Here is a 27,300-nt window from a genome sequence, read left to right as displayed (position 1 = left end):
CTGCTGCACACTAGTAAAATGAGATGTTTCTTTTCTTTTCTTTTTTAAAGATTTTATTTATTTTATTTATTTGACAGAGATCACAAGTAGGCAGAGAGGCAGGCAGAGAGAGAAGGAGGGAAGTGGGCTCCCTGCTGAGCAAAGAGCCCGACGTGGGGCTCGATCCCAGCCAAAGGCAGAAGCTTAACCCACCCAGGCGCCTCGAGATGTTTATTTTCATTTGGGATTATGGAGGGGCAAGGTGTTTTTGGCTCTCCTGCTGAAGGAGGGACTCAGTCAGTATTGTCTCCACCTTTTTCCCTAATAGTAGCTCTGGAAGATGAAGACGTCCCTCCATCTCCCAGACATGAGGGTTTGACCAGGACATGGGATGGTATAAGCTCATTGACATAGTCTCATGAACTAAGCCCTGGTTTATTGGTCACAGTCGTTCTCCAAGTATTTTCAGGAATAAACTTCAGGTGTTGCCCTTACTCTAATTTTTCTTTCTGAGATTTCTGACTGCAATCACTACTTCCTGCAGTCAATCGAGGAGAAACGAGGCATGTGGCAGCGCAACAGTGTGTTTTTCTTTCAAGATGACAGAATCACTCTTGATTTCTGTACGCATCTCGGATTTTCATATACGAACATGGATTTTGGTGTCTACCCTGAGGAGATAATACGTATGGTGTGAGCTACACTTGTATTCTCATGACACGTCACCTGGGTTACCCAGAACTTTCTGGGCCCGGCAGAAAGGCAGAAACCCAGGTGAATTCCTCATTGTTCCAGCAGGCTGTCAGCTCTCAAAGGCCTTCTGGATGTGTTTGTGCATCGCAGTGTCTGCTGTGTAAGATATAGAAAGAGCACAGTAGTTCAGGGGGAAAATATTTAGGAACACATTTTCCAGGAGGAACCAGGATTCAGTTTGGGTGACTCTTGACCATTTTTCATCTTCTGACGACTGAAAGTGGTAGTTAATCTACAGTCATGGTTTTAACATGCATTTCGAATGTAATGTTAGTTTCCATCAACATAAAACTATAAGAACTGTCTTCCTAAAGGGCATTCATGTAAGGCCCGTTATTTTCCAGCTTGATTAATGAAAACAAAATTTTTCTGTAATGCTTTCTTCCTACTCTGTATTAGTTTTCAGGACTGGATTGAAAGTGATTTATTGTGGATAGGGTTATACCTGCTCGTGGAATTTTTTTCTGTTCCTGGGTTTTTAAAGGTGGCAGAGTTGACTTTCTGATTTTAATTCATCTTCACTAGATGAAGAATTCACAAATAGGACTTTTTCTTGAAATAACCATAGCCTGGGGGTGCTTGGGTGGCTCAGGTCATGATCTCAGGGTCCTGGGATCGAGTCCCACATTGGGCTCCCTGCTCAGTGGGGAGCCTGCTTCACTCTTTGCCTCCCCCTCTGCTTATGCTTTCTCTAATAAGTAAATAAATAAATAACCTTAAAAAAAAGAAGTTGTATTTGACTGGAGCTTCATGTGGAGTGACAGATCAACAGAAAGACAAAGGGATATGAGACAGGAAGCAATGAAGGAAAACACAGAGGCGCACAGTATAGACAGATGTTCTTTGGCTTATGATGGCCTCGGCTTCTAATAAACCCATTGTTCAGCTGGAAATCTCTTTAGTTGAAAATGCATGGAAAACACCTAAGTGACTGAACATCAGAGCTTAGCCCCACCAAACTTAAATGTCTTGAGAACACTTACAGTATTGCACAGTTGGGCAAAATTCTCTAACACAAAGCCTATTTCACAATAAAGCATCTGGTATCTCATGTAACTTACTGAACACTACACTGAAAGCTAGAATAGGACAGTTAAAGTGTGTTGGTTGCTGACCCTCGTGATCACGTGGTTTGCCTGGGGGCTGTGCTTGCTGCCCCTGCCCAGCATTACAAAAGAGGACCCTACTGTAGATCGCCAGCCTAGGAAAAGATCCAAACTAAATGCATATCACTTCTGCACTATTATAAAAAGTCAAAAAACCATAAACTGAACCAAGGTGAAGTCAGGGATCTTCTGTACCAGGTGTGTTAGGGAAGGTCAAGCACTCCTGTCTGGCCAGGAACCATAGTGGTATGGGGGAAAGTTCCACAGTAAAAAGTTCTACAGAGGAGAACCACTAGGACTCAAGCACCAACGGTCACAGGTTGCGCCAGGAAGACTGGATGCTCTTCTGTGGGTGATTAGAAGCCATGAGAGACTCAGGAAGGCTGCAGAGCTCTGGGCAGGTGGGACAGCTGAGGGCTGCAATGAAGAGGGACAGGTGGAGCTGGGAGACCAGGTGGGGAGAGCCCGCTACCCTCGAACAAAAGGCGACAAAGGTCTGGACTGGGATGACGGAGATGGTGGAAGGTAATGGGATATTCATGAAACAGAACGGGAAAGCCATGGAAATGAGATAAGAGAGGGAGGGAAAACCGAACATGACTTTAATTGCCATCAGTATAAAACGTGTTGAATTAAAATGAATTGGTATTTCTAGACCGATGATGACATCACAATAATGGAAGGAAACCAATTCTGATTTTGAACCTGGTTAAGGAGAAAGTATAGACAAGAGAAAAGCAGAGGCTCTGGAGTCACACAAATGTCACCGTTGAGATTCGTCCCCACTCTTCATTCCCTTCCCTGTAAACCCAGGCAAGCGACACCTGCCTCACAGCACTGGTAACAAATAGGGAAGAGCACACGTTTCCACGTTCCCGGGTCAGACAGGACAGCCAGGGATCAGCGGCACATGAGGAGGTGACAGGTGGTCACTAAACTGAGCTCAGGTGCATACACAGCATTTATGTCACCTTGAGATGGCTCCTCCTGTGACCTCTCGAAGAAGGCGGCAGTGGTGAGGAACGAACTCCAGGAGCTTATTAGCATACATGATCTTCAGGCCGTCCGGATGAGACTCAACAATCTGCTCTACAATCACCTAGCAGAAGGAAGAGCATTTTATTTTTATTTATTTGTTTGTTTGTTTGTGTTTTTGTTTGTTTTTAAAGCACCTAAAAGATAAGTATGAACTATACACTACAGAGAAAAGAATCGAGTAAACCTTACAAATGCACTTCGTCCTTCCTCCTCCCCACTCAGTATGCTTTCTAAACAGGAGGTAAGTAACAACGGCATGAAAATCTAGGTCCCGGGATTTGGGAATACTGCTCCAATCCTGGGGGACACAGAGGCTGAGGGACAGAGACTGGCCTGAAGCTAAAACCTCATACACACTCATCTGCTTCCCTTCTGAGCTTAAAAGCGAAATACTGTATCTGCAGACAACAGCTCTGTACCATCTTCACCCTGGCCTTATCCTCTACCGTCTCCAGAACAGGGAAAGGGCTGAGATGGAAAGTGATGGAAGAAAACACATCTTATTTTGCTTTAGTATTTTATTTTTTTTTTGGTGAGGCTGAGTTGCAGGAGGTGAATGACAAGCATACAAACTTAAAATACAAACGTGGCCACAGTTCATTTAACGACACGGAAACGTAAAGTACTTCCTTAATTTAGCATATTAGATTCAGTTCAATGAAAAGGGCATAAATTAAATAACTAAAATGTTTTCATTTAGTGACAAAGAATAATGTGATCTTTTTCACCCCCACAGGGAGAGCTATGAACTATAATAGGATACATACAAAGAACTGACAGATCATTTACTTTTAGTAGTCTTAATGAAGCTGAGAAGATTACTGAAATTAATCCTTCAATTTCACTTCTATCACTGGGATACTGTCTCGTTTTAAAACTGGAAGCCTTTCATCCTGAAGTCATGGTGGGTAGCTTTATACTTACCGGACAGAAAGAACACTCGCACTGGCAGGTGACTGGAAGAAAGCCCTCAAACGCTGAGACTGGCTTCATGACTTCTGTCAGCCTGAACTAGATGAAACCGACGCTCTCTAAGTTGGAAGCTGCTGATTGCTGGCGGCCTCACATGGTGCAGCCCATACTCCGGCTGCTCAGAGGCAGGATACACTGACTCCCTGTATTTAACTGTATCCTTATAGGTCAAGAACACTGGGTAACCAAGTTCCGGACTTAAGGTACTACCCCGCTAACTCGCCCTTCAAAGCCCTTTATCTTTGAATATTCCCTCCCTCCCACATTCCTAGCCTGGCAAACTCCCCCATGGTCTTCAAGACTTAGGCCACATAAATTCTGCAAAGACGCCTCCCCTCACAGACTTTCCCTGCGCACAGAGCTGTCTTCCAGCTCCTCCAGTGGGCACGGGCGCCTTGGTGGGGTCACGCTTTTCGGCAACTTCATTAACGTATAACTTATGGAAATGGAAATTGACCTGAAAATGTTCTGATCCGTACCTTCTTCCTAGGCAAGTCCCTCACCCCTACTAAATTAAGATGATCCCTGAGTTATGGCATCACTGGAAGAGACTAGAGCGCATGCCTGATTCCTGCCATGCTGATGGGCACCAAGCGGGACCAACCTTTTCTTACAACCAGAAGAGCAGGAACTAGGAGCATCTTCAAGGAAGAGCCCTGAGCTCTCTCGCACCCAGTCAAGAAACGAAGCCAGATTAGATGCTCTGTGTTTGTGGAATGAGGTGCATGGGGGCACAAACCTCATCCATGTACGGTTTCACCAGTACTTGACCAACTAACGCCTCTGCATCCCGTGTCTTGTCAATTGTAGCGTAAGTCTGGAGGCAGTGCCGTATGATATCCACATTGGAAGTCTGAAGCCCTTCTAGCAGCAGGCCTCCCAGGGCCTGCTGCAGCATGGCCGTAATGTGGGCTATACGCTGCAAGAACAGAGAGACCAGGAAAGAAGGTCCAGGCACCACAGTTTCTAAAAGCTCAAATATATGTGTATAATTTATATACATATGTGTTATATATATAAAGCGAGCCTCTAATTCTACCAGAATATATGTAAGATTAAAATCCCAACATTTCCTAGAGAAAAACAATGAATCTCTTCTCCCCATGATTGCTTTCTTTCTTTCTTTTTTTTTTTTAAAGGTTTTTATTTATTTATTTGTCGAGAGAGAGCACAAGCACACAAGTAGGCACAGGCAGAAAGAGAAGCAGGCTTCCTGCCAAGCAAGGAGCCCAAGGTGGGACTCAATCCCAGGGCCCTGGGATCATGACCTAAGCCAGAGGCAGTGGCTTAACTGACTGAGCCACTGAGGCGTCCCCTCCCTATGATTTCTTTGAAAGTAAGTCAGCTTCATCAAAGTGAAGTTCAGATAATTACTGAACGACAAAAAGTTATTTGCCTCTTAAGCTACGGAGTAAATCTGACAAACGTGCATTTAAACCCAGTCAAGGGCTTTGGATAAATGAACTCTGACTACATCATATGATGTGTCAAGTTACATGAAATTCAGAATTAATTTTACTTGCATAGTTTGGAGACTATGCTTGTGTCTTTACACAAAATCTATCTAGTGTGACATAATGGAAGCAGGGTCCCAAGCAGGAGACACTGAAAAAAAAAAAAATTCAAAGCTAGCTTCAAAATCCTGTAGAGTAGCAACTATCAGGGACAATGCTAGGTCAAACCAAAATCATCCAGGAAATTCGCAAACAGCAAATTGAAAATCGAAACCAACACTTGCTGGTCTTACTTTGTCCCGAAGAGGCATGCCTTTGCTCTGAACAGCATGAAACTGTAACTGGTTAAATTCTATGGCAATTCTCTCCAAAATCTGTCTAGTCCAGAGAGGGCTAGTAGAGACAATTAGAGAAATGTAATTCCCAAAGTTAAAACCTGCCACCCCCACCGCCCCCCATGCCTTACAGAGCTCAGGCACATGCACCTGCACGCCATCAATTTTCAGGACAAACTGTATGTGCAGCAGGCCCCAGGTGCAAGGGGTGAGGAGCGGGGAGGTCATAGAAGCCACCGACGCAGCCTGGCCCGGGCCACAGGGCCCAGGCAAGGGGATGGAGCTATTTTAGGTCAGTGTGGGTACAACTGCATGTTTCCACCACGTTCCTCGGGCTCTCCCATTCGTGCCCTTCTTCTCCCTTCTTCTCCCATTCTCTAACCCCCTCCTCTCTCTTGCCCTGTCCTACCGTTCATACCCGAAGCCCCCTCTTCTTCTCCGCCTGCCTCATTCTCCCTCCCAAGTACCTCCCCAGTACCAACTACTGCTGTCTCCTCAATCAGCTAAAACTGACCGCCTAGCAGCAACCTGGGAAATCGCTCAGAGCAGCGGACTCCAAGTTTACATTTACCCAACGGTAGAAAGAGCAAGCTCGGTGCTCCGGGAGCTGGTGAGAAATCACTCACAGTGCATCTGCCATCAAGTGGACTGGATACACTTCCCTCTTGCCCCCCACATTAGAAAGCGTCAACCCCATTCAAAAGGAAGCCGAACAGTGAAAGAAAAAAAAAAAAAAGACACAACAAAGGCCCCAAAGCCCCTGCTGGGCTCTATGAGGCATCCCACATCTGAGGATGGGCAGTCAGGTAGTGAGGAAACACACTGTAAGGAAACCCAAAATCTCTGGAGACCTGCCACGGTGTGCCCCGTCCCAGAGAATCAGAACTGGTGTGGAGGGAAGGCAAGCGCTTGGCACTAACAGTGCCGAAGCCTAATCCCAACCTCTACTGACTGATCCTATGCGCATTTCCTATTTATCCTTTTCTTGGCATTTCTGGGCCTGGCAGAGCATGATGGATTTACCGTGCGCTGACGCTACTCTGGCTTTCCTGACTCTAGAGCTCAGAGCTGCTCTTCGGGAGAAAAAAGTCCTCCAAGGTAATTCTGAGCAAGAAAGCGCACAATGTCTGTTTATCAAGGACAGTGCTGCAAAGGGACAGGATTGTAGACACAGAGCTCACTGAGGTGTTTCTATCCGAGGAGAACAGCAGCTACAGCAAAGACGGGAAGAACACTGGAGGGCCAGCTCCCCAGGGGCCGAACGTGGACATGGCTGGAGGGGCTGCAGGCGCTGCCAAGGGCCGCAGCGAAGCAGAGCCGCTGGAGACACACGGGCTGCAGAAGGGCCGCATGCAGACTGTCTGCTAAGTGTGGACGAACGGGGCAGAAGCACGAGTGCAACGGGCTAGAGACACAAGCACAGTGGAGGCTGACCACTTAGTTGAATGCCTTGATGTGAAAGGGGGCAGAGACCTAGGACCAAAGAATCGCTTCCTTTGGGATGTGTCCATTCTTAATCTCCATCATGAGACATGTGGAGCATATGGTCTCTCAAGTTCCTTCCAAATTGAAAACCTTAATTCCTAAAATTTAGAAACCTAACTCCACCTGCAAGGGGAGGGACTGTTAGCATCACACAACAGAGCACTCAGGGCACCAGGCGACCTTGACGCAGGCATCCCAGCTGGTATGTGTAGGACCAGCCCCAGCTACTCCCACTGCACCACTGTGAGTCTCACGGTGCTGACAGGACCTAACTACTCATTTTCTGAGTCACTCATCTACCCTGGCTGATTGAAAATTCACACCAGGAAGGGAACAAGACAATCACAGTGTAACAAAGAGAGCCATCATCTTTTTCCTATTTCATAAGTTTTTTCTTTCCTGTTTGTAAATTTCAACTGGATATATCCTATACTGTTTCATAATAATATAATGCTGGTGCAAAATACATCAATGGTAATACTCTGGGCATGTCTAGGAAAAAAAATGAGATGGAGAAAAACCAAGATGAATGGTAGGTATACCTTAAAGATCAACAGGACTTTGCTAGTCCTCAGGGAAGGTGATTCCAAATATACTTTTCCACTGCAAGCATAATGACGTGTTGGAACTGTGGTCTATAACCAAAGGGTTTATAGGAACGTGATATAGATTTCACCATTTCATGCTCTCCACTCTCCTGGAGCTACATTCTAGCCACAAACCTGGATTTTCTTCTTGTTCAGAAATGAATTCTAACTATGCCGTCCACGCCTAATTAGACTGGATGTGAAGTATTAATTTATGTGCTACTTAGTTAAAAAAAATGCTTACCTGCTTCCTTCTAGTGCAGAGGTTTCTTTAGAACTTTGTGAATTTAAGATTTTTTCAATCTTTTCAACTGATCAAATAACTTGTATAAGCCTCAACACACACATCTATAAAAATAAAAATTAAGCAAACAAAAAACATCACCATCTTTACTCTTAATCATCTTTATTTCCCATGCTAAATGCAGGAAAATATAAGACCAAAAGTTAACTTCAAATATATAGGGCATGCTATATTTTGAATATTTCTATGAAACACAGAATTCTCAAGAATGCCAATCTTAGTTCTAGAATAAGCATACTTCCATATTCTATTGCAAGTTTATAGAGGAAAAAAAAAAACCTAGACTTTGCTTTCTCATATTCTATACTCTTATTTCTTCTTTTCCCCATCCTGAATCTTTCTATGGGCATTTCTTTCCTATTTTTTTAAAAAGATTTGTTTATTTGAGAGAGAGAGAGAGACTGCATGTGCGCGTGCAGGGGAGGGGCAGAGGGAGAGAGAGAATCTCGAGCCGACATCCTGCTGAGCACAGAGCTCAATGCGGGGCTCAATCTCATGATCCTGAGATCATGACTTGAGCCAAAATCAAGAGTCAGACGTTTAACCAACTGAGCCACCAGGCGCCCCTCCATTTGTTTTCTTATGGCCCTTTATTCATGTTTTAACTTTGGCTTCCGATCGTACTGGCCCTCTCAGTTTACATGTGCATATACCTATATGCCCAAGCACCAAATCATTAAAGGCCTTTTATACTACAAATATTATCAAAGAGGTTGAGGGACATTATGAAAACTCTCATCCTTAAAGAACAAAAAAATACAAAGTCATCCATTCAATAAATAATAATAATAATGAACACCCCTGGGAGCTCGACATTCATTCCGACAGGGGTGGGGGGCACGAGAAAATAAAGCAAGAAATACACCCTGCTCTCACAAAGCTTACTGTTTTGTCTGGAAGTGCACGACAAGCATTCTTTGGACAAAAGCTGTGAGGAGATCCAGAGGCGAATTAAACAGAAGGTCCCTCAAACAGGCTTCTCCCCACTGAGATTTTAAGAAATATGCTAATAATACACATAGAAAACATTGTACAGAGCAGCAGGCGAGAGTCAGAAGCCCAGACTCCCAATGCCCGCTGTGCCCCTACATCGTTATGACCATGAATGACATCGGGGACACTTGAAACTGGAGATAGCACTAAGGGGCACACTCCCGGGGTGAGCCCTCAGATGTACAGAGCCGTTGCCTGTCTCACACACCTGAAACTAAGCCAACACCGCATGCTAACTACTGGGAATCAAAAAAATTAAAGTGAACACCAGAACATAAAGAACACAGGATCAGAAAATAACAACAAACCTACGGCAGAATCCTGAGTTTGCTTTGGAAAGCCCACTTCTCCCCTAGTCTCTAATATAGGCCTATTTTCTTTACAGGGCCGCTGACAATTTATACAGTCGTTAACTGTCAAGCGCTGCACCGACAACAGTTATCACGGTTTCTTGTTCTGGAAAAAGTGGGTGATCTTGAGATTGTGTGGGTACCTCTGAAATTCTGTCTTCCTATTTCAGGTAGATAACGTGACATAATACATAAAATGCACACGCGTGAGAGCTTTGAAAAAAAGCTAAATTAGAAAAAAAGAAAAAAACCTGAATAGTGCTGACAAGTTCGCGGAGACAAGAGGAGAGGGCTTCAACTGGCATGCAGCATAAGAAATCTACTGGAGGGTACCTTTTTCTTCCTTATGTCCTCTTGTTTACACATTCGTTTATCTACTGCCCGAATTCCTTCACTGACTGGTGACCTGAGACTCTTTAAAAGAATAATAAAGAAAACGTATTACAGACATTGTTTTGTCACATTATCAAGTTCCTACATCTCATTCAATTCCACAGAACTTAATACCTGTGCACCAGTACTATGCAGATATTGACAAAAAAAAAATACCATGATATACCAGACACAGTTACTGTTGAGGGGACTCATGATCTGGGGGCATAATGACACGAAGGCAGGGTCGCATGGCCAGAAGAAGAATGACACATATACAGTGAAAGTTATGGGGATGAGGGGGCTTAGAATGGAGAACAGATAATATGAAGCAAAGTACAGGAGAGTCTGGAAATGCGACGGGGCTCGAATCGGACTCTGAAAGCCATGTGTACACAGCTGCCGAGGTGGGGAGGGGATGGGGAGCAGATGTAAGTGCACACACACTCAGGGGCAGGGTCAGACAGGCACACAGCCATGTGCACTGCAGGCTTCCTTCTGGAGAGAAGCAGAAATAGGAATGGAGGGCCAACTTCACTGAGATGAGGTCTTTAGATTCTGCATATTTTGGAGAAAGAAAGAATGTCAAAGCACTGATGCATGATGATGAAATGTGGGTATGGAAATACCAGGAATCAAGAATGAAGAACAGAAGACCAGAAAAAGGCAGAGCACAGAGGTAGAGAAACATGTCCAGAAGCTAATGAATAAAGAGATAATTAGGAATTAGGGCCAAAACAAAGGTTAACAGAAACAACTAGAATGAAGTAGGCATATCACAAAAATTCCACAGGAAGGTGAATTAATTCTCTCCATCAACATTATGAAACACCTCCTGGACGTCAGTATTGTGGCAGCCCACAGGGATGCAATGAAGATAGATATAGTCGTATCCCTCAGTGGTCTTAGAATCTCACAGAACAGCTTCAGAGTTGGGACCAGAAAGGCAGGTCAGGCCTGTGGCTGAGCAGGACCAAAGTGGCCATAAAGACAGGCCATGGAAAAGGGAGGGGATACGGTGATGGCAGGGGGTGAGGCGGGACGGGAGCCTGTGTGAGTAGAGCAAATCTGCCTCCAGGGAGGGGGTTCGAGAGAAGAGTGGGAGGCCAAAGGAAGGCTAGGCTTGGGAAACAACACCACTATGAGGCCCCGGGAGGAAGAGGCACACCAAGGAGACAGTGGGAGAGCCCCACAGCGGCTGGTGTGGAATCCAACAGCGGACCATGAAAATCCCTTCCATTCCAAAGAAAAGTACCTTTAACAAGATTTTGTAAAATTCAAATGAGACATAAACCATGGAAAGTATTGGCTACCTCAAGGCACAACTCAAGATTTTTACCTGTTTCACGAACTCTTTCCTGCCTGCCCCTCCCCTAGGCTTCTCAGCACTGATATTTCCATTACTCCGCATTTTTCTTGGTTCTAACCATGTACTGTGTCTTCCCTTAAATTATGTTCTCCTTATATTCTCTCTAGGATGCAGGGACTGTCTTAGGGGAGGGATGCACGAGGCCACTCAAGCTAGAGGAGACACACAAGGAAGGATGGTGCCGTTTATGACAAGTTTACGACAGGGCATCAGAACGGACAGAGGCCAGAAGTCAGGGCACCAGACACAGACGGGGGGGGGGGGGGCGGAGGGGGGGAGACAGGGCAGCACAGTTTTCTGTTAGAAGTGATGCCACAACTGCCCCTCCACTGTTCACCCAGGTGGAGTTCCTATTCCCAATGGCTTAGAGGTGGGGAGTCCCATTCCCACAACAGAGATTTTTCTGAGGGAACATGCAAATGTAACATTTATTAAGTATTATATTTTATTTATATTATCCTTCAGTTCCATTAGGGATTACACAGTTTTTGTAGATCAGCCCAGGAACCTAACCACATGTAGATTACGTGGGGTGGGGAGGATATTTACAAGATTACAAACTGTTAAAATACAAGTCATTCGTAAGTTAGAAACCACTTACATATGACCAAAGTGGCATTAATAAGTTGAATTTGGAAATATGCTTCCTCTCCCCTGACATTTTAAGGTTGACTACTCTGAGAATATGTCTTCTTCAAATCGAACATGTTTTTTTAGGTTTTTAGCATATGCAAAAACAAAATCATTTACAAATCTTCTGAAGGTGAATATTATAATCATGAACCGTTAAAATACAACCACCAGTACCACCAAACTAACAGATGAAAAGAGTTCTTAGAGAAAAGCTGACGAGGACAACAGGCGTCACAGCAGACTGTTTTCATTAATTGGGGACTTACCAGAACTTCTCGTAACTGTCCCAAAGGCACAGAAAGTTCATTGAGGGCTTTGTTCATGCCAACCTAAAGGCAAAACCTGGTTGGCACAAACACATCACAATAAGAAGTAATAGTGACGTATCTATTTAACGATCAAAGCAGTACCAGATTTAAGTTATTTTTTTGGCACAACCGTATTTTGCTACATAACTAGCTAAACAACAGAAGTGTTATTTGGCCATTAATGTTCATAGAATATGAAAAAAATCTGTTGAAATACATGGAACTATAAAAATAAGGGAAGTCATGAAAAACGAAAGTTTCCTTAAGAACAATTTGCCTTTAGATGACATTTTAAATGAATGTGAAAAATTTTCACAGAAGGTGAACAGTTCTCTGTCTGTAATTGATGATACTCAGCCAGCTGATGTGAAAGTCTGACGGGCGATGTCTCTCTTAAACATTATTATAAGCCTTGAGAAAAATAGAAATTAAACAGAAGTAAAATTTTCTAGGTTTTTAATCCTATTGGGATATTTATCTTAGTGGTATATTTCCCAAAAGCAAATGTGCATCATTAATTTTAATGCTTCTTGAAATTCCCACGGAGCTGCAACTTTCTGTGCTTCTCTGGACAAACAGATTTAAAACAAAATGAAGCATCAACAAGGAGACTTTTCTGCCAAGTAACAAAATTCAACATTTCTAAATGGCTTTTACAAACAATTGATAAGCTCACTGCAAATCATTCTTATATTTTTATAAAACCAAATTTTTAAATATCAATATTGGCCAATGTTCCCTCAACCTAGCTCTGGCTAACAGATATACCTGGGAGTAAATTAAACATTGTAAGAGTGGTGGACATTTGCTCCTACAAATTAGTCTAAATCAAGGAAGACTTCAGGGTAATCACTTAGCAACTAATAAAACAACCCCTTGGGTATTATTATCCTTTACTTTTCACTGTTGACTAATGAATTTGAAACATAATCAAACTAGAGCAACCTTAAATGAATAAAAACTAAAACAAAAAAATGTATTCCAAAAAGTTTAGTTCTTTTATTAATGAAATTGGTAATTTCTTCAAGTTTCTGGTGGGGTTGGTGGGGTAACCAACTGAAGACTCTGCCCAGACATCTAAAAACTCTGCCCTTTTAATAAATATGAAGGAGAGAGAAAGTGTGTGTGTGTGTGTGTGTGTGTATGTAGGACTTGTGAATTTCAGGTTTACCAAGTTTGTGGAAAGGTTGACAAAATCTGCATAATCCTTGTTGATGAGCTCGACCATGGCTATTTTAAGAAGTTTATAGTAGAGTTCCAGATATCCTCTTAGTTCCTCCAGCTGGACACGCTTCCTACAGTCAGACACAAAGTGATCGACGTCGAAATCTTCCTGAAAATCAAACCAGAAAGAAAAAAATGATTGCACTGATACCACATTTTACATAGAAAAATAAGATCAGAGAAAGAATAAGAGGCCGTATTACTGCAGGGGAACACACACAGGACATCAGGGGGTCTGCTCACTTCCTAAGATTATGGGAAAGGGGACCCCTCACCAAGACCATTCTCTCCTGTTGCCTAACTCTACAGGCATTTTATTTCTTTTAATTATACATTTCAAAGAGGCTCTTCTCAAAATAGAAATAGCTTTCTCTTCTTAATTTTAAAAGTAACAAATGTTCACTGTCAAACTTTCAACCAACCAAGAAATACTTATGTAAGAGAGAAAAAAAAATCACCCACTCTCGAATGCTCTGCAGTTAAGCATTGTTAATGTTTATTTTTCTTCGCTATTTAACACAGCGATTCACATCCTTCCAGACTTTGTTTTGGTCTTTCTCTTTACTTATTTTTTTTTAAGATTTTATTTATTTGAGAGAGAGAGAGACGGAGAGAACAAGTGGGAGGAGGGGCAGAGGGAGAAGCCGGCTCTCTGCTGAGCTGGGAGCCTGATGCCAGGGTTCATTCCAAGACCGTGAAATCAAGATCTCAACCAAAGGCAGACGCTTAACTGACTGAGCCACCCAGGTGCCATAGTCTTTCTCTTTAAAATATAAATTACTTTTGGGGTGCCTGGCTGGTTCAGTGGGTTAAGGCCTCTGTCATTAGCTCAGGTCATGATCCCAGGGTTATGGGTTGAAGCCCACATTGGGCTTTCTGCTCAGCAGGGAGCCTGCTTCCCTGTCTCTCTCTCTGCCTGCCTCTCTGCCTACTTGTGATCTCTGTCTAATAAATAAATAATTTTTAAAAAAATAAAATATCAATTACTTTTTAAAGAAACTGACATATAATGGACACATGCTAGTTTCAGGCGTACAACATAAAAATTCCATATTTTTATCTGTTGTGAAATGATCACCCTAAGACTAGTTAACATCCATCACCAAACATACACATTTTTTTCTTGTGCTAAGAACTCCTAAGCTTTAGCAACTTTAAATATATAATAATATACGGCACCTGGGTAGGTCAGTGAGTTAAGGCCTCTGCCTTCAGCTCAGGTCATGATTCCAGAGTCCTTGGATCGAGCCCCACATCAGGCTCTTGAAAGACCCGCGATTCCCCTTACCCAAGAATTCAACACTGCCACAGGATGCAAACAGCAAGAGGTTCTTTATTGTAACGCGGGCGCCTGCGGGTGGTCAGCAGCTCCTGCTAGCTGAGCACACCAGGCTGGGGTGGTGCAGGATTTTTATAGACAGGTACATACAAGTCCCGGATGGGACAGGGCCAATTGGCTGAGAATTTGAACATTTGAAAAAGGGCATACTTGGTGGTAGTGGATTGGCTTTGGAAGACCCCCTGCGTGCGAAGAAAAAGGCGGGAAGGGGAAAAAAAGAGGGGAAGTTAGACCTTATTACTCAGCAGAAAGACATCCTGTCTATGTGACTATGCAGCCCCCTGCCTACGTAACTAACATGACTATGCAGCCCCCTGCCTACGTGACTAACGTGACTATGCGGCCCCCTGCCTATGTGGTCAGGTATTAGGCCATATTTTATGAGAAGGCTATTTGCAGGGAATGCCATATCTTGCTAAGAAACAGTTATTATGAAACTACCAGCTATCATTGTATTGGGGGAGCCAAGCGGTTACAGAAAGGCAAAAGAGCAGTTAATTAATTATATATCCTAAAAGCCAAGCAGTTACAGAAAAGCAAAAGAGCGGTTAATTCATTGACACTTTGGGGAAAGGGTCTTTCACTCTCTCCTCAGCAGGGAGCCTGTTTCCTCCTCTCTCTCTGCCTGCCTCTCTTCCTACTTGTGATCTCTGTCAAATAAATAAATAAAATCTTAAAATATATATATATATATATATATATATATATATATATATATATATATAATATGCAGCCATCAAAAGAAATGAAATCTTGCCATGTGCAATGACATGGATGGAACTAGAGGGTATGCTGAGTGAAATAATCAGAGAAAGACAATTATCATACAATCTCCCTGATATGAGGAATTTGAGAGGCAAAGTGGGGGGTGTGGGGGGAGGGAAGGAAAAATGAAACAAGATTGGATTCGGAGGGGGGCACCTGGGTGGCTCAGTGGGTTAAAGCCTCTGCCTTCGGCTCAGGTCATGATCACAGGGCCCTGGAATTGAGCCCCACATCGGGCTCTCTGCTCAACAGGGATCCTGCTTCCTCCTCTCTCTCTGCCTGCCTCTCTGCCTACTTGTGATTTCTGTCTGTCCAATAAATAAATAAAATCTTTAAAAAAAAAAAGATTGGATTGGGAGGGAGACAAACCATAAGAGACTCTTAATCTCACAAAACAAACTGAGGGTTGCTGGGGGGAGGGGGGGAGGGAGAGGGTGGTGGGGTTGTGGACATTGGGGAAGGTATGTACTACAGTGAGTGCTGGGAAGTGTGTAAGCCTGACAATTCACAGACCTGTAACCTTGGGGCTAATAATACATATTTCTAATAAAAAATAATAAAATTAATATACAATAATACACAGTATTATTTACTACAGTCACTATGATGTACATTACATCCCCAAGGCTTATCTTATTAACTGGAAGTCTATACCACTGGACCCCTTCATCTATTTCCTCCACAACCTCGCCTCTGGCAACCACCAATCTGTTCTCTATGACTTCATTTTGTTTTGTTTTTTAGATTCCACATGTGAGGGAGATCATACAGTATTTCTCTTTCTCTGTCTGACTTATTTCACTCAGCACAATATCCTCAAGGTCCATCCATGTTGTTGCAAATGGCAAGACTTCCTTCTTTTTATGGTTGAGCAATATTCCATCGTATACACACACATTTTCTTTATCCATTCATCCCGTTGATGGACACTTTAGTTATTTCCAAGTCTTGGTTGTTGTAAATACTGTGATACTCACTACCATGAGTGTGAGTCTTGCTGGCCGCTAGAGCCAGGTGATCTAGAGGTATACCCTGGGTAGCAACTGCAAACCTCAGGGCATCATACGAGCATTCAAGCTCCTTTCCAGGAGATACCAGAAAGCAGAAGCGAGGTAGAGGGACAGCGCAAAGATGGTACCCATCAGCTCCATCTTTGGAGAATACCTTACTAGGCTCCCAGATCCATGTTAAATTAGATGCCTGCCCCTCAGGGCTTTAAGATAAGCAAATGAGCCCCTTTCACAGAAATCTGAACCCATTTCAGTCTGCTGCTTCTGTGCTGAGTTCCAGGGTGGGTCAGTCTACTCGCGCGACTGCTTTAAGAACTGTTTCTCAGTTTGCTATAGCCTTGTGGGTCTCATGGGTGCAAGCTCTGATGGCTTTCAAAGATGGATGTTTTGGTGTCTTGTCTCTTAGATGTACGTCTTGGAAGTTGGGGTGCCAGAAGTGGGGCTCAAACCCTTTGCTCCTCAGGGAGAAGCCTGGGGTTTTGAGTACCCTCCCAATCCCAGGTCGCTGTACCAGGGGTGGGGTTTATGGCAAGACTGATTCTTACTTCAACATAGGTTTTTTTCCTTACTCACCTAATGTGTAGAAGTCACTCAGCTAGTTGTAGGGTTTTTTCCATCTTGAATGGAAACCCCAGACCTTCTCTATGTATGTGTGTACACACACACACAAATATTCATGCTCTTCTAAACTATTTCCCATCTAGGGGCACCTGGATGGCTCAGTGGGTTAAGCCTCTGCCTTCAGCTCAGGTCATATCTCAGGGTCCTGAGATCAAGCCTCACATCAGGCTCTCTGCTCAGCTGGGAGCCTACTTTCCCCCCTCTCTCTGCCTGTCTCTCTGCCTCCTTGTGACCTCTCTCTCTCTGTGTCAAATAAATAAATAAAATCTTAAAAAAAGAATAAAAAAATAAAAAATAAAAACCCATTCTATTAAAAAAAATTTCCCATCTAAAAATATAACTTGAATGTCTTTACATAAACACATACATTTCTATTAATATTTTATGTGCATGCTGAGTGTCCTATTGAACAGATGTTCCAAATCTTTCATAACCTATTTCCAAGTATTGGTCTCACAGGATTAGCTATCCTGTGTTTCCCCTTTACAATACTGTGATACCCCGGTAGGCTTATATGCTTAGAGGCAATAAATTACTATCTAATTCCCCTGTGACTCTGCTACTCCATGACCTGTTTAGTCAGCAAGAATCAAATGTGATGATTCCCAAACTAGTTAAGGACACCTACACTTACTTTTCATTAAACACTATGTAAACCAACAAAATATGACTGCAAAAAAAAAAAAAATCACTGTTCTTTTGAAAACTAACACAGCTACTTTGGAAAGATTTGATACAAAGAAATCAATAAGAAAATTTTTGCTAAGTTAGGTATGGGTGAGATGACCAAGTACCAGGCAGGGAGGGAGTGATCACAGGATTCTCACTCAATTCAGTTAAAGAAACTGAAACTGAATGCAAAAAAAGACAACATAGAAAGCTTTTTTTAAAGATTCTTTCTATTTATTTGAGACACAGACAGACAGTATGAGCAGGGAAAGGGGAAATGGGAGGAGATTCCCTGCTGAACAGGAAGTCCAATGCGGGACTCCATCCCAGGTCCCCGAGGTCATCACCTGAACCGAAGGTAGATGCCTAACCTATTGAGCGACCCAAGTGCTGTGATAACTCAGAAATCTAATCTGCAGGCCAGTTTCCAGAGAAAAGACCTGGCACTGTTTCAATGGAGAATAAATGTACATATATTTTTTCCAATTAAATGCTAATAACTGTATGTACCATTCCCTAAGAGTACTTGTTTAAACTGACTTTTTTAGTTAATCAACCAAAGACTGACCCTGCTAGTGTCAGAGAGAAGGACTTCATACCAAACCGTAATTTCACAGTCATCTACAAAGAGCCACCTTCTGGTGACCAAATTAGCCTGGACCTTTCTCTCCTGAGACCATTTCAGACCTTACATCATAGTTATGTAGTACATCACGGGAGGGGGTCTTGGTTCATAATCCTGGCCATCCTACTCACCAACTGTATACCTTTAGGTCGATCACTTTCCCTGCCTCAGTTACACATTGTTGAAGTTCTTGAACTTTATGATGGCATTCTAAATTGTATAACTGGGGTGCCTATGTGGTTAAGCATCTGCCTTTGGCTCAGGTCATGATCCCAGTCCCTTGGGTTTGAGTTCCACATCAGGCGCTCTGCTGAGCAAGGAGCCTGCTTCTCCCTCTGTCCCTTCCTCCTGCCGCACTCTCTCACTCTCAAATAAAATCGTAAATAAATAAATAAATAAATGAATCATATAACTTAGCCTCAGTGAACAAATGCTATTAGGTAATATTAGTACTCAACTTACCATTTATGCATTTGTTCTCAGATAAACAAAAGTTGCATAACACATGACTAAATAACTCAGAACATCTGTGAATACTGGGTTAGGCAGCGTTTGCTGTGAAAAGCAAACCCAAACTCACAGTGCCATAATAGAGACCCATTTCACTTAACCCAGAATGGTTTTACTACTTTAGGAATGGTTTTACTTTATAGTGTAAATTTCCCAAGTATTCAAAAGAAAGTATTTACAACCCATACATTTATGGTCAACTGATTTTTCACAAGGATGCCAAGACCATTTAATGGGGGGAAAAACAGTCTTTTCGAGTGCCTACTACTGGGACAAGTGAATATCTACATGCAAAAGAATGAACTTGGAACAGCAACATTACACATACACAAAAATATAACTCAAAATGGATCAAAGATTTAAATGTAAGAGTAAAAACTGTAACACTCAGAGAAAACAGGTGAAAATCTGTATGACTTTGGATCGGGAAAAGCTTTCTTAGACATGATACACAAAGCAATAAGAAATATTAGATAAGCTGAACTTGATCAAAATAAAAACTTTCGTGTGTCAAAGGACACTACGGAGAATGTGAAAAGACAACCCACAGAATGGGAGAGAGTATCTGCAAATCATTTGTCTGACAAGGACCTAATAACCAGAATATGCAAATATACTCTTAGAACTCAACAACAAAAAGACAAATAACCTAATTTAAAAACAAGCCAAAGACTTTTGAATAGACATTTCTCCAAAGATGATACACAGACGGTCAAGAGCACATATCGGGATGTTCGACATCCTTAGTCATTGGGGAAATGCGAATCAAAAGCACATGCAGATGCCACGTCACACCCACTAGGACAACTATGGTAAAATAAGAAAAAGAAAAAGAGGAAAAAAAAGAAGAAGAAAAGTGCTGGCAAGAAGGCGGAGAAGCTGGAACCCTCCTGTATTGTCGGTGAGAATGTAAAACAGTGTGGCTAAGGCAGCAAACAGCTCGGTAGCTCCTCAAGAAGTTACACATGTACAATTACACAGCAGTTCTACGTCTAGGGGTATGACACCGACAGAACTGACAACAGATGTTTCTGCCACAACCTGTACATGAATGTGCACAACAGCGCTGCTCGTAACAGCCAAAAGAGTATATACCCAACGTCCATCAACTGATGAATGGATACATAAAATGTGGAAGAGCCTCTTACACAACCATAAAAAGGAATAAACTGTTACATGCCACAACACGAGTGAAGTCTGAAAACATTCTACTCTCAGGTTAAAGGAAGCCAGACACAAAAGGTCATGTGTTATACAATTCCACTGATATGAGATGTTCCAGAAAAGTCAAATCCATAAAAACAGAAAGTAGATTCATGATTGCCAGGGAATAAGGGGAGGGGAGAATTGGAACTAAGAGGTTTATTTTTTGGGTGATGGAAGCATTCTGGAATTAGACAGAAGTGACGTATGTACCATATACACAGTGAATATACTAAAAACCAGAGAAGAGTACACTTTAAAATGGCAACTATTATGCTTTGTGAATTATATTTTGATGAAAAATGAAACAACTTAAATATCAACAAGTTAAATGCTAGGATACATTAAAAAAAAATCCAAAGTAACACTAATCACAGGAACAATGGCATAGCTACATGAATTTCAGACAAAGCAGATTTCAGAGAAGGAAAATTATCAGGCATAAAGAGCAGCATTACATAATGATAAAGAAATCGACTGACCAAGAAGACACAATTATCCTTAACGTATGTGTGCCTGATCAACACAGGTGAGACACAACCTAACAGAACTGCAGGGAGAAATAAACAATTCCATTATCACAGCTGGTGACTTCAACACTTCTCCATCATTAATGGACCGATCCAGCAGCAGGGCAACAAGGATCTGACAAATGCGGACATTCAGTCCAGACATGGCACACTTAACACCACCATCAATTACTGTACAACAGATGTACACAGACAATTTCGCCCAGTAATAGTGCAACACACATTCTTCTTAAGCTCACATGGAACACTCATCAAGACAGAATAATTCTGGGCCACAAAACACAACAAATTTTTAAAAATAAAAATTATACCAAGTATGTTCTCAGACTGCAATGGAATTAAAATCAGTAACAGAAGATAGCTGAAGAAGTCCAAAATACATGGAGATTAAATGACACACTTCTAAATGACAGGAGACCAGTCTCAACAAAATACAATGTAGCAAAATGTGTGGAATGCTGCTTAAAGGGAAAATACAGTACTGAATGCAAATATTAGAAAAAAAAAGATTAAAGTTAATAATCTTAGCTTCCATTTTAGGCAACAACAACAAAATCAAATCTAAAGTAAGGAGGGGCTCCTGGGTGGTTCAGTTGGTTAATCATCTGCCTTTGGCTCAGTACATGGTCCTAGGGTCCTGGGACAGCGCCCTGCATCAGAGCTTCCTGCTCAGGGAGGCTGCTTCTCTGACTCCCATTCCTCCTGCCTGTATTCCCTCTCTCACTGACTCTCTCTGTGTCAAATAGAATCATTAAAAAAAAAAAAAACCCTAAAGGAAGTAGAAAAAAATAAAAATTAGAGCAGAAATTAATGTAATTAAAACCAGGAATTTTTTTTTTAATCAATAAACCCCAAGTCTGTTTCTTTGAAAACATCAATAAAACAGATACACCCTTAGCCAGGCAAACAAAGAAAAAAAGGTAGAAGACATAAATTACTAATATCAGATGAAAGAAGGGAGGGCTACTGCTAACAATCCCAATCACTGTAAATTCAACCAAACATTTATGGAATACTACACAATTCTCTAAAATCTCTTCCAGAAAGTAAAACTAGAAGGAATACTTCCTAAATCATTCTAGGAGATCATTATTACCCTGACACCAAAACCAATACTACAAGAAAAGAAACTACAAACTAGTATCTCTCATGAACACAGACACAAAAATCTTCAACAAAAATTAGCAAATAAAAGCAAACACTATATTTAAAAATTATACACCAGGTTCATGTAGGATTTATTCTAGGTATGCAACATTAGAAGATGTTCAACATTAGAAAATCAATGTGATCCATCATATCAACAGAAAAAAAATCACATGATCATATCAATGAAGGGAGGAAAAAAAACATTTAACAAAATCCACACCTCTTCATTATTAACCCTCAGGAAACTAGGAATAGGAGGACTTCTTCAACTTGATAAAGAATGTCTCCAAAAATCCACAGCTAAAATGATATTAATACTGAGAAAATAGAAGACAGGGAATCAATCAAGGCAAGGATGTCCCTCCTACTACTACTATTCAATACTATACTGGAAGGCCAAACTAATGAAATAAGGTAAGAAAAGGAAACAAAAGGTATACAACCTGGGAAAGAATAAAACTTTGTTCACAGATGACATGACTGTCTACAGAAAATACAAAGACTTCACACCCCACACCCTCCTGAAACTAGTCAAGTGATTATAGCAAGTCTGCACAATACACAGTTAAAATACAGAAGTCAATTGCTTTCCAATGATGTATCAGACAAGGGCCAGTATTCAAAATTTATAAAGAATTTATCAAACTCAACATCCAAAAAGCAAAAAAAAAAAAAAAATCCAGTCAAGAAATGGACAGAAGACTTGAACAGACCAAAGAAGACATCCAAATGGCCAACAGACACATGAAAAAGGGCTCCACATCACTCAGCATCAGGGAAATACAAATCAAAACCACAATGAGACATCACCTTACATCAGTCAAAATGGCTAAAATTAACAAGTCAGGAAACAACAGATGTTGGCGAGGATGTGGAGAAAGGGGAATCCTCCTACACTGTTGGTGGGAATGCAACTCTGGAAAACAGTATGGAGGCTCCTCAAAAAGTTAAAAATGTAACAACCCAACGACTTAGCAATTGCTCTATTAGATGTTTATCCAAAGTACACAAAGTGATTTGAAGGGGCAAAAGCACCCCGATGTTTATAGTCAAACTATTGAAAGAGCCCAGATGTCCATCAACAGATGAATGGATAAAGAAGATGTGGTATACATACACACACACACACACACACACACACACTACTCAGCCATCAAAAAGAACAAAATCTTGCCATTTGCAAGGACATGGATGGAACTAGAGGAAGACAAATACCATATAGTTTCAGTCACATGTGGAACTTAAGAAACAACAGATGAATATAGGAGAAGGGAAGGAAAAATAGAAACAGACAGGGAGGTAAATCACAAGAGACTTAACTACAGGAAACAAACTGAGGGTTACTGGAGAGGGGAAAGTTGGGGTAACTGGGTGAGGGGTATTAAGGAGGGCACTTGTTGGGATGAGCTCTGGGTGTTGTATGCAACCAATGAATCACGAAATTCTAACCATGAAACTAAAAGTACACTATATGTTAACGAGATTGAATTTTAATTAAAAAATTTAAACAGTCAATTGCTTTCGTATATACCAGCAATGTACAAGTGGAATTTGAAGTTAAAAACACAAGACCATTTACATTAGCATACCAAAAAAAATTAATACTTAGGTGCAAATCTAACAAAATATGCACAAGATCTATATGAGAAAAAGTATAAAATTCTGATGAAAGATAACAAGCAAGGTAAGATGTGAAGTGGAAAGAAAGTCCATAATCTTGGGTAAGAACACTCAATACTGTTAAGAGGTCAGTTCTTCCCAAACTGATCGACAGACTCAATGCAATCCCAATCAAAATGCCAGGAAGTTATTCTGTGGATACCAACATGTTGACTCTAAAATTTGGATGGAAAACTGGAAAACCAAGAGTCCCAGAGTAGTCAACAAAATATTAAAGAGCGGGGAAAAAAAGGAAATTGAGGATTGCCAACACCCAATCTCAAGACTTACTATTAAAGCTATAGTGATTAAGACGGAAGGTGCCTGGCAAAAGAGACAGGTGCTTGGAACAGAGTGGAGAGCCCAGAACAACATCCACACACACAGGCAAAGGCAACTCAATGGCAAGGACAGTCTTCAACAAATGGAACCGAACAATGGGACATTGATAAGACAAAACAAACAAATGAAAAGAATAAAAACAAACTTTTCACACCTTTCCCAAAACCTAAACGTAAAATGCAAAACTTCTTAAAGATGACATAAGAAAAAATGTAGGGATCCTTGGATTTGGCAATGACTTTTCAGATATAAAACCAAAAGCATGATCTACGAAAGAAAAAAATGGATGAGAGGGACTTTGTTAAAATTAAACTTCGCTGTAAAAGACACTGTTAAGAGAATGAAAAGACGGGACGCCTGGGTGGCTCAGTTGGTTAAGCAGCTGCCTTCGGCTCAGGTCATGATACCAGCGTCCTGGAATCGAGTCCCACTTCGGGATCCTTGCTCCGCAGGGAGCCAGCTTCACCCGCTGACTCTGCCTTCCACTGTCTGCCTGTGCTCACTCTCGCTCGCTCTCTCTCTGACAAATAAATAAATAAAATCTTAAAAAAAAAAAAGAGAGAGAGAGAGAATGAAAGGACCAGTCACAGAGTAGAGAAAATATTTGCAAAACACACCCATGGTAAAGGACTTAAAATGTGAAAAGAGCGGTGGCTAGGAAACCCAGTCAGTTAAGCATCTGCCTTTAGCTCAGGTCCTGGGACTGAACCCCACACTGGGCCCCCGGCAGAGAGGAGCCTGCTTTTTTCCCTCTCCCGCTGCCTGCTGCTACCTCTCCGTGTGCTTGTGCTGTTAATAAATAAATAGAATCTTTAAAAAAGAAAAAAAAAGGGATCTGAAAAGATGCTCAACTTTGTATGTCATTAAGAAATTGCAAATTTAAACAAGGTACTATTACATATCACGTAGAATATAAAAAATCCAAAGCACTAGTAATACCAAATGCTAGCAAGGATGTGGGACAACCGAACTCTCATTCACTGTTTGGTCAGAATGCAAAATGGGAGGCACTATGTGAGACAGCTTGGCAGTTTCTCACAGAACTAAACACATTCTCACTATAAGATCAGTAATTGTGCTCCTTTGTATTTACCCAAAAGAGCTTAAAACTAGTGTCCACACAAAAACCTGCACATGGATGTTTACAGCAGCTTTATTCTCTGAAGTGCCAAAACTTGGAAGCAATCCAATCTCCTTCAGTAGGTGAACAGGTACACTGTGCCACACCCACACACGATTATTCGACAATTAAAAGATGAATTATTAAGCCACAAGACTTCGAAGAACCTTAAATGCATATTGCTAAGTGAAAGACCAGTCTCAAAGGCTAAATACTATATGATTCCAACTCTATGGCATTCTGGAAAAGGTAAAAATTAACCAACATTTTTATTTTTATTTATTTTTTAGGTCATCTCTATGCCCAATGTGGTGGCTAGAACTCACAACCCCGAGATCAAGAGTCAGATGCCCTAGCAACTAAGCCAGCCAGGTGCCTCTGAAAAGGTAAAACTCTAGACAGTCAAAAGATCCCGGGCTGAGGGGTGAGCGAGGAGGGTGCAGAGAGAGGAGAAGAAACAAATAGATGAGGTACAGGGGTTTTCAAGGCAATTAAACTAGGCTGTAAGATACCAACAGTAGGTAAATAACATTATACATTTGTCAAAACCCACAGAACTATAGAAAGAGGAGTGAACCCTAATGTAAACCATGGATTTTAATTAATACTGTATCAATGCTGGTTCATCAGTTGTAACACATGTACCACAACAATGTAATACATTAATAATAGGAGATAGTGAAGTTAGAAGAAAAAATATCTTCTCTTTGTACTCAGGGGTATTTCCTATCTGAACCCAGTTCAAGTACAAATCCCCCAAAAGGCCAGAAGTTGGGAGATCACAAGAGGTGTTGGAACACAGGAAAATAAATGAGCAAACCAGACAAGCTGCAGGTAGTTAAGAACCATTAACCATGAGAGAAGCAGTGACATCACTCAAAATTAAAACCAAGTAGAGTTTAAAAGTTTAGCTACTTTACTAACTAGCTGCAATCAGGGATGGCAAACAAAGACTAATTCAAAGTAACCTGGGAATTAATCATTTAAAACTTACCAATAATCTGAAATTAGTAGCTTTAATGCTATGAAAATTACATGGAATTTGGAAAGATTGAAGTTCTCTAAACTTCCAAGAAGTAAAGCACTCCTTCCCAGATACATGGACTTATAAAATCACTATATACTATCTCCATGAGAAGCAGAATCCCCAGAACCATCACTCTGTAAAGATGAGAAGTACTAAGAGGGCATATGAAATTTATGAGCTCTGACCTGAAACATGTCCCATTTTATCGAGACAAAAAACCAAAATAGTTAAGCACTAATCTGCACACTACAGAGGGGTTGAAAGACATAGAAAGATTGTGTGAGCTCACGTATGTGTGTGTTTCCAACCATTCTTGAAAACAATGGACAACAGAGATGAATAAATGTCCCTGTATATCCCATAAATATTCCTCAAATATTTATCATGCAACTCCAGCTCTGCTCTAAAACCTGGGGACATAGTCATGAAAAGAAAAGACAAGGTCTCTGCTTTTAAGGAGCAGATATTCTAATGCAGAAATGAGAAAATAAATATGTAAACAAACATTATATTAATGAACAGTGATCAAATAGTGATTAATGAATAGTGATCACAGCTAAAAAGAAAACAGGACACAGTAAAGATCTGAGTGACAAATGGGATGTATTTTAACTTGGATGAACCAGGAAATATAGAACAATGAGTTGAGATCCAAATGACACAAAGGAGCTAGCCACAGGAAGTGTGGGAAGAGTGTTCCCGCCCAAGGTATCAGCATGTATACAAAAATGTCCTTGGAGCTCTTCCCTCCAGCCCCTGCTCTCAAATCTCTGACCCAGCTAGGTGGGGACATAATCTAGGACTTGTGTCTCCCAAAACTCATTCTAAATCTTTGTTCAGTGACTAAATTATTCAAGCTTGAGAAATTAAAAACATATGCTAACAAGATCTTCCCACCATATACAGAGAGATCATCTTAAAAGCATCATGAAACAGTAACACTGAAATTCTAAAAAACTTCTGTTCTAACATTTTCATCAATTTTATATCAAACTCCTTTCTTGAATTTATATACCCATTTGACATATTTATGAAGAGACAAAAAAAAAAAAAACCCTACATTCCGTAAATGTATTTATCCATCTAACAAATATTTGAGTACCTAATTACACTCTGTTCCAGCTGATTTCTTCTCTTTATCTCTTTTTTCCCCTCAATTTAACACCAATCATAATCTATGTAGGCTTTTAGTTTGCTTTTCAAAATTAATTTCTTGAGCTATTTAAAGGAATTATCCAGTGCTAGAGTTCTCAACACTGGTCACACATTAGAATCACTTAAGGAACTTTTTTTTTTTAAGATTTTATTTATTTACTTGACACAGAGAGAGAGATCACAAGTAGGCAGAGAGCGAGGGAATCATGCTCCATGCTGAGCAGAGTGTCCCATGCAGGGCTCGATCCCAGGACCCTGAGACCATGACCTGAGCTGAAGGCATAAGCTTAACCCTCTGAGCCACTAAGGCAGCC

The 27,300-nt window shown here is 41.3% G+C and overlaps 1 protein-coding gene across 3 annotated transcripts in view; it reads right to left on the bottom strand.

Moving 5' to 3' along the window:
• LOC131816128 (conserved oligomeric Golgi complex subunit 2-like) overlaps nt 1-27,300 on the bottom strand; it is a 40,007-nt gene that overhangs the window by 6,548 nt on the left and 6,159 nt on the right. For 2 of the 3 annotated variants that reach the window (XM_059148544.1, XM_059148545.1), the window contains exons 2-6: nt 13,210-13,371; nt 11,997-12,059; nt 9,690-9,770; nt 4,588-4,767; nt 2,810-2,937 (exon numbers count right to left, since the gene is read on the bottom strand). In XM_059148544.1, coding sequence (XP_059004527.1) covers nt 2,810-2,937; nt 4,588-4,767; nt 9,690-9,770; nt 11,997-12,059; nt 13,210-13,371 — 614 coding nt within the window. Of the gene's footprint in view, nt 1-2,201; nt 2,256-2,809; nt 2,938-4,587; nt 4,768-9,689; nt 9,771-11,996; nt 12,060-13,209; nt 13,372-27,300 lie in introns of those variants that run through there. The other variant, XM_059148543.1, reaches the window with a different exon arrangement.

This window comes from Mustela lutreola, chromosome 15, assembly GCF_030435805.1.
Source record: "Mustela lutreola isolate mMusLut2 chromosome 15, mMusLut2.pri, whole genome shotgun sequence".
Taxonomy (NCBI): domain Eukaryota; kingdom Metazoa; phylum Chordata; class Mammalia; order Carnivora; family Mustelidae; genus Mustela; species Mustela lutreola.
This window is presented reverse-complemented; position numbering and strand designations above follow the sequence as displayed.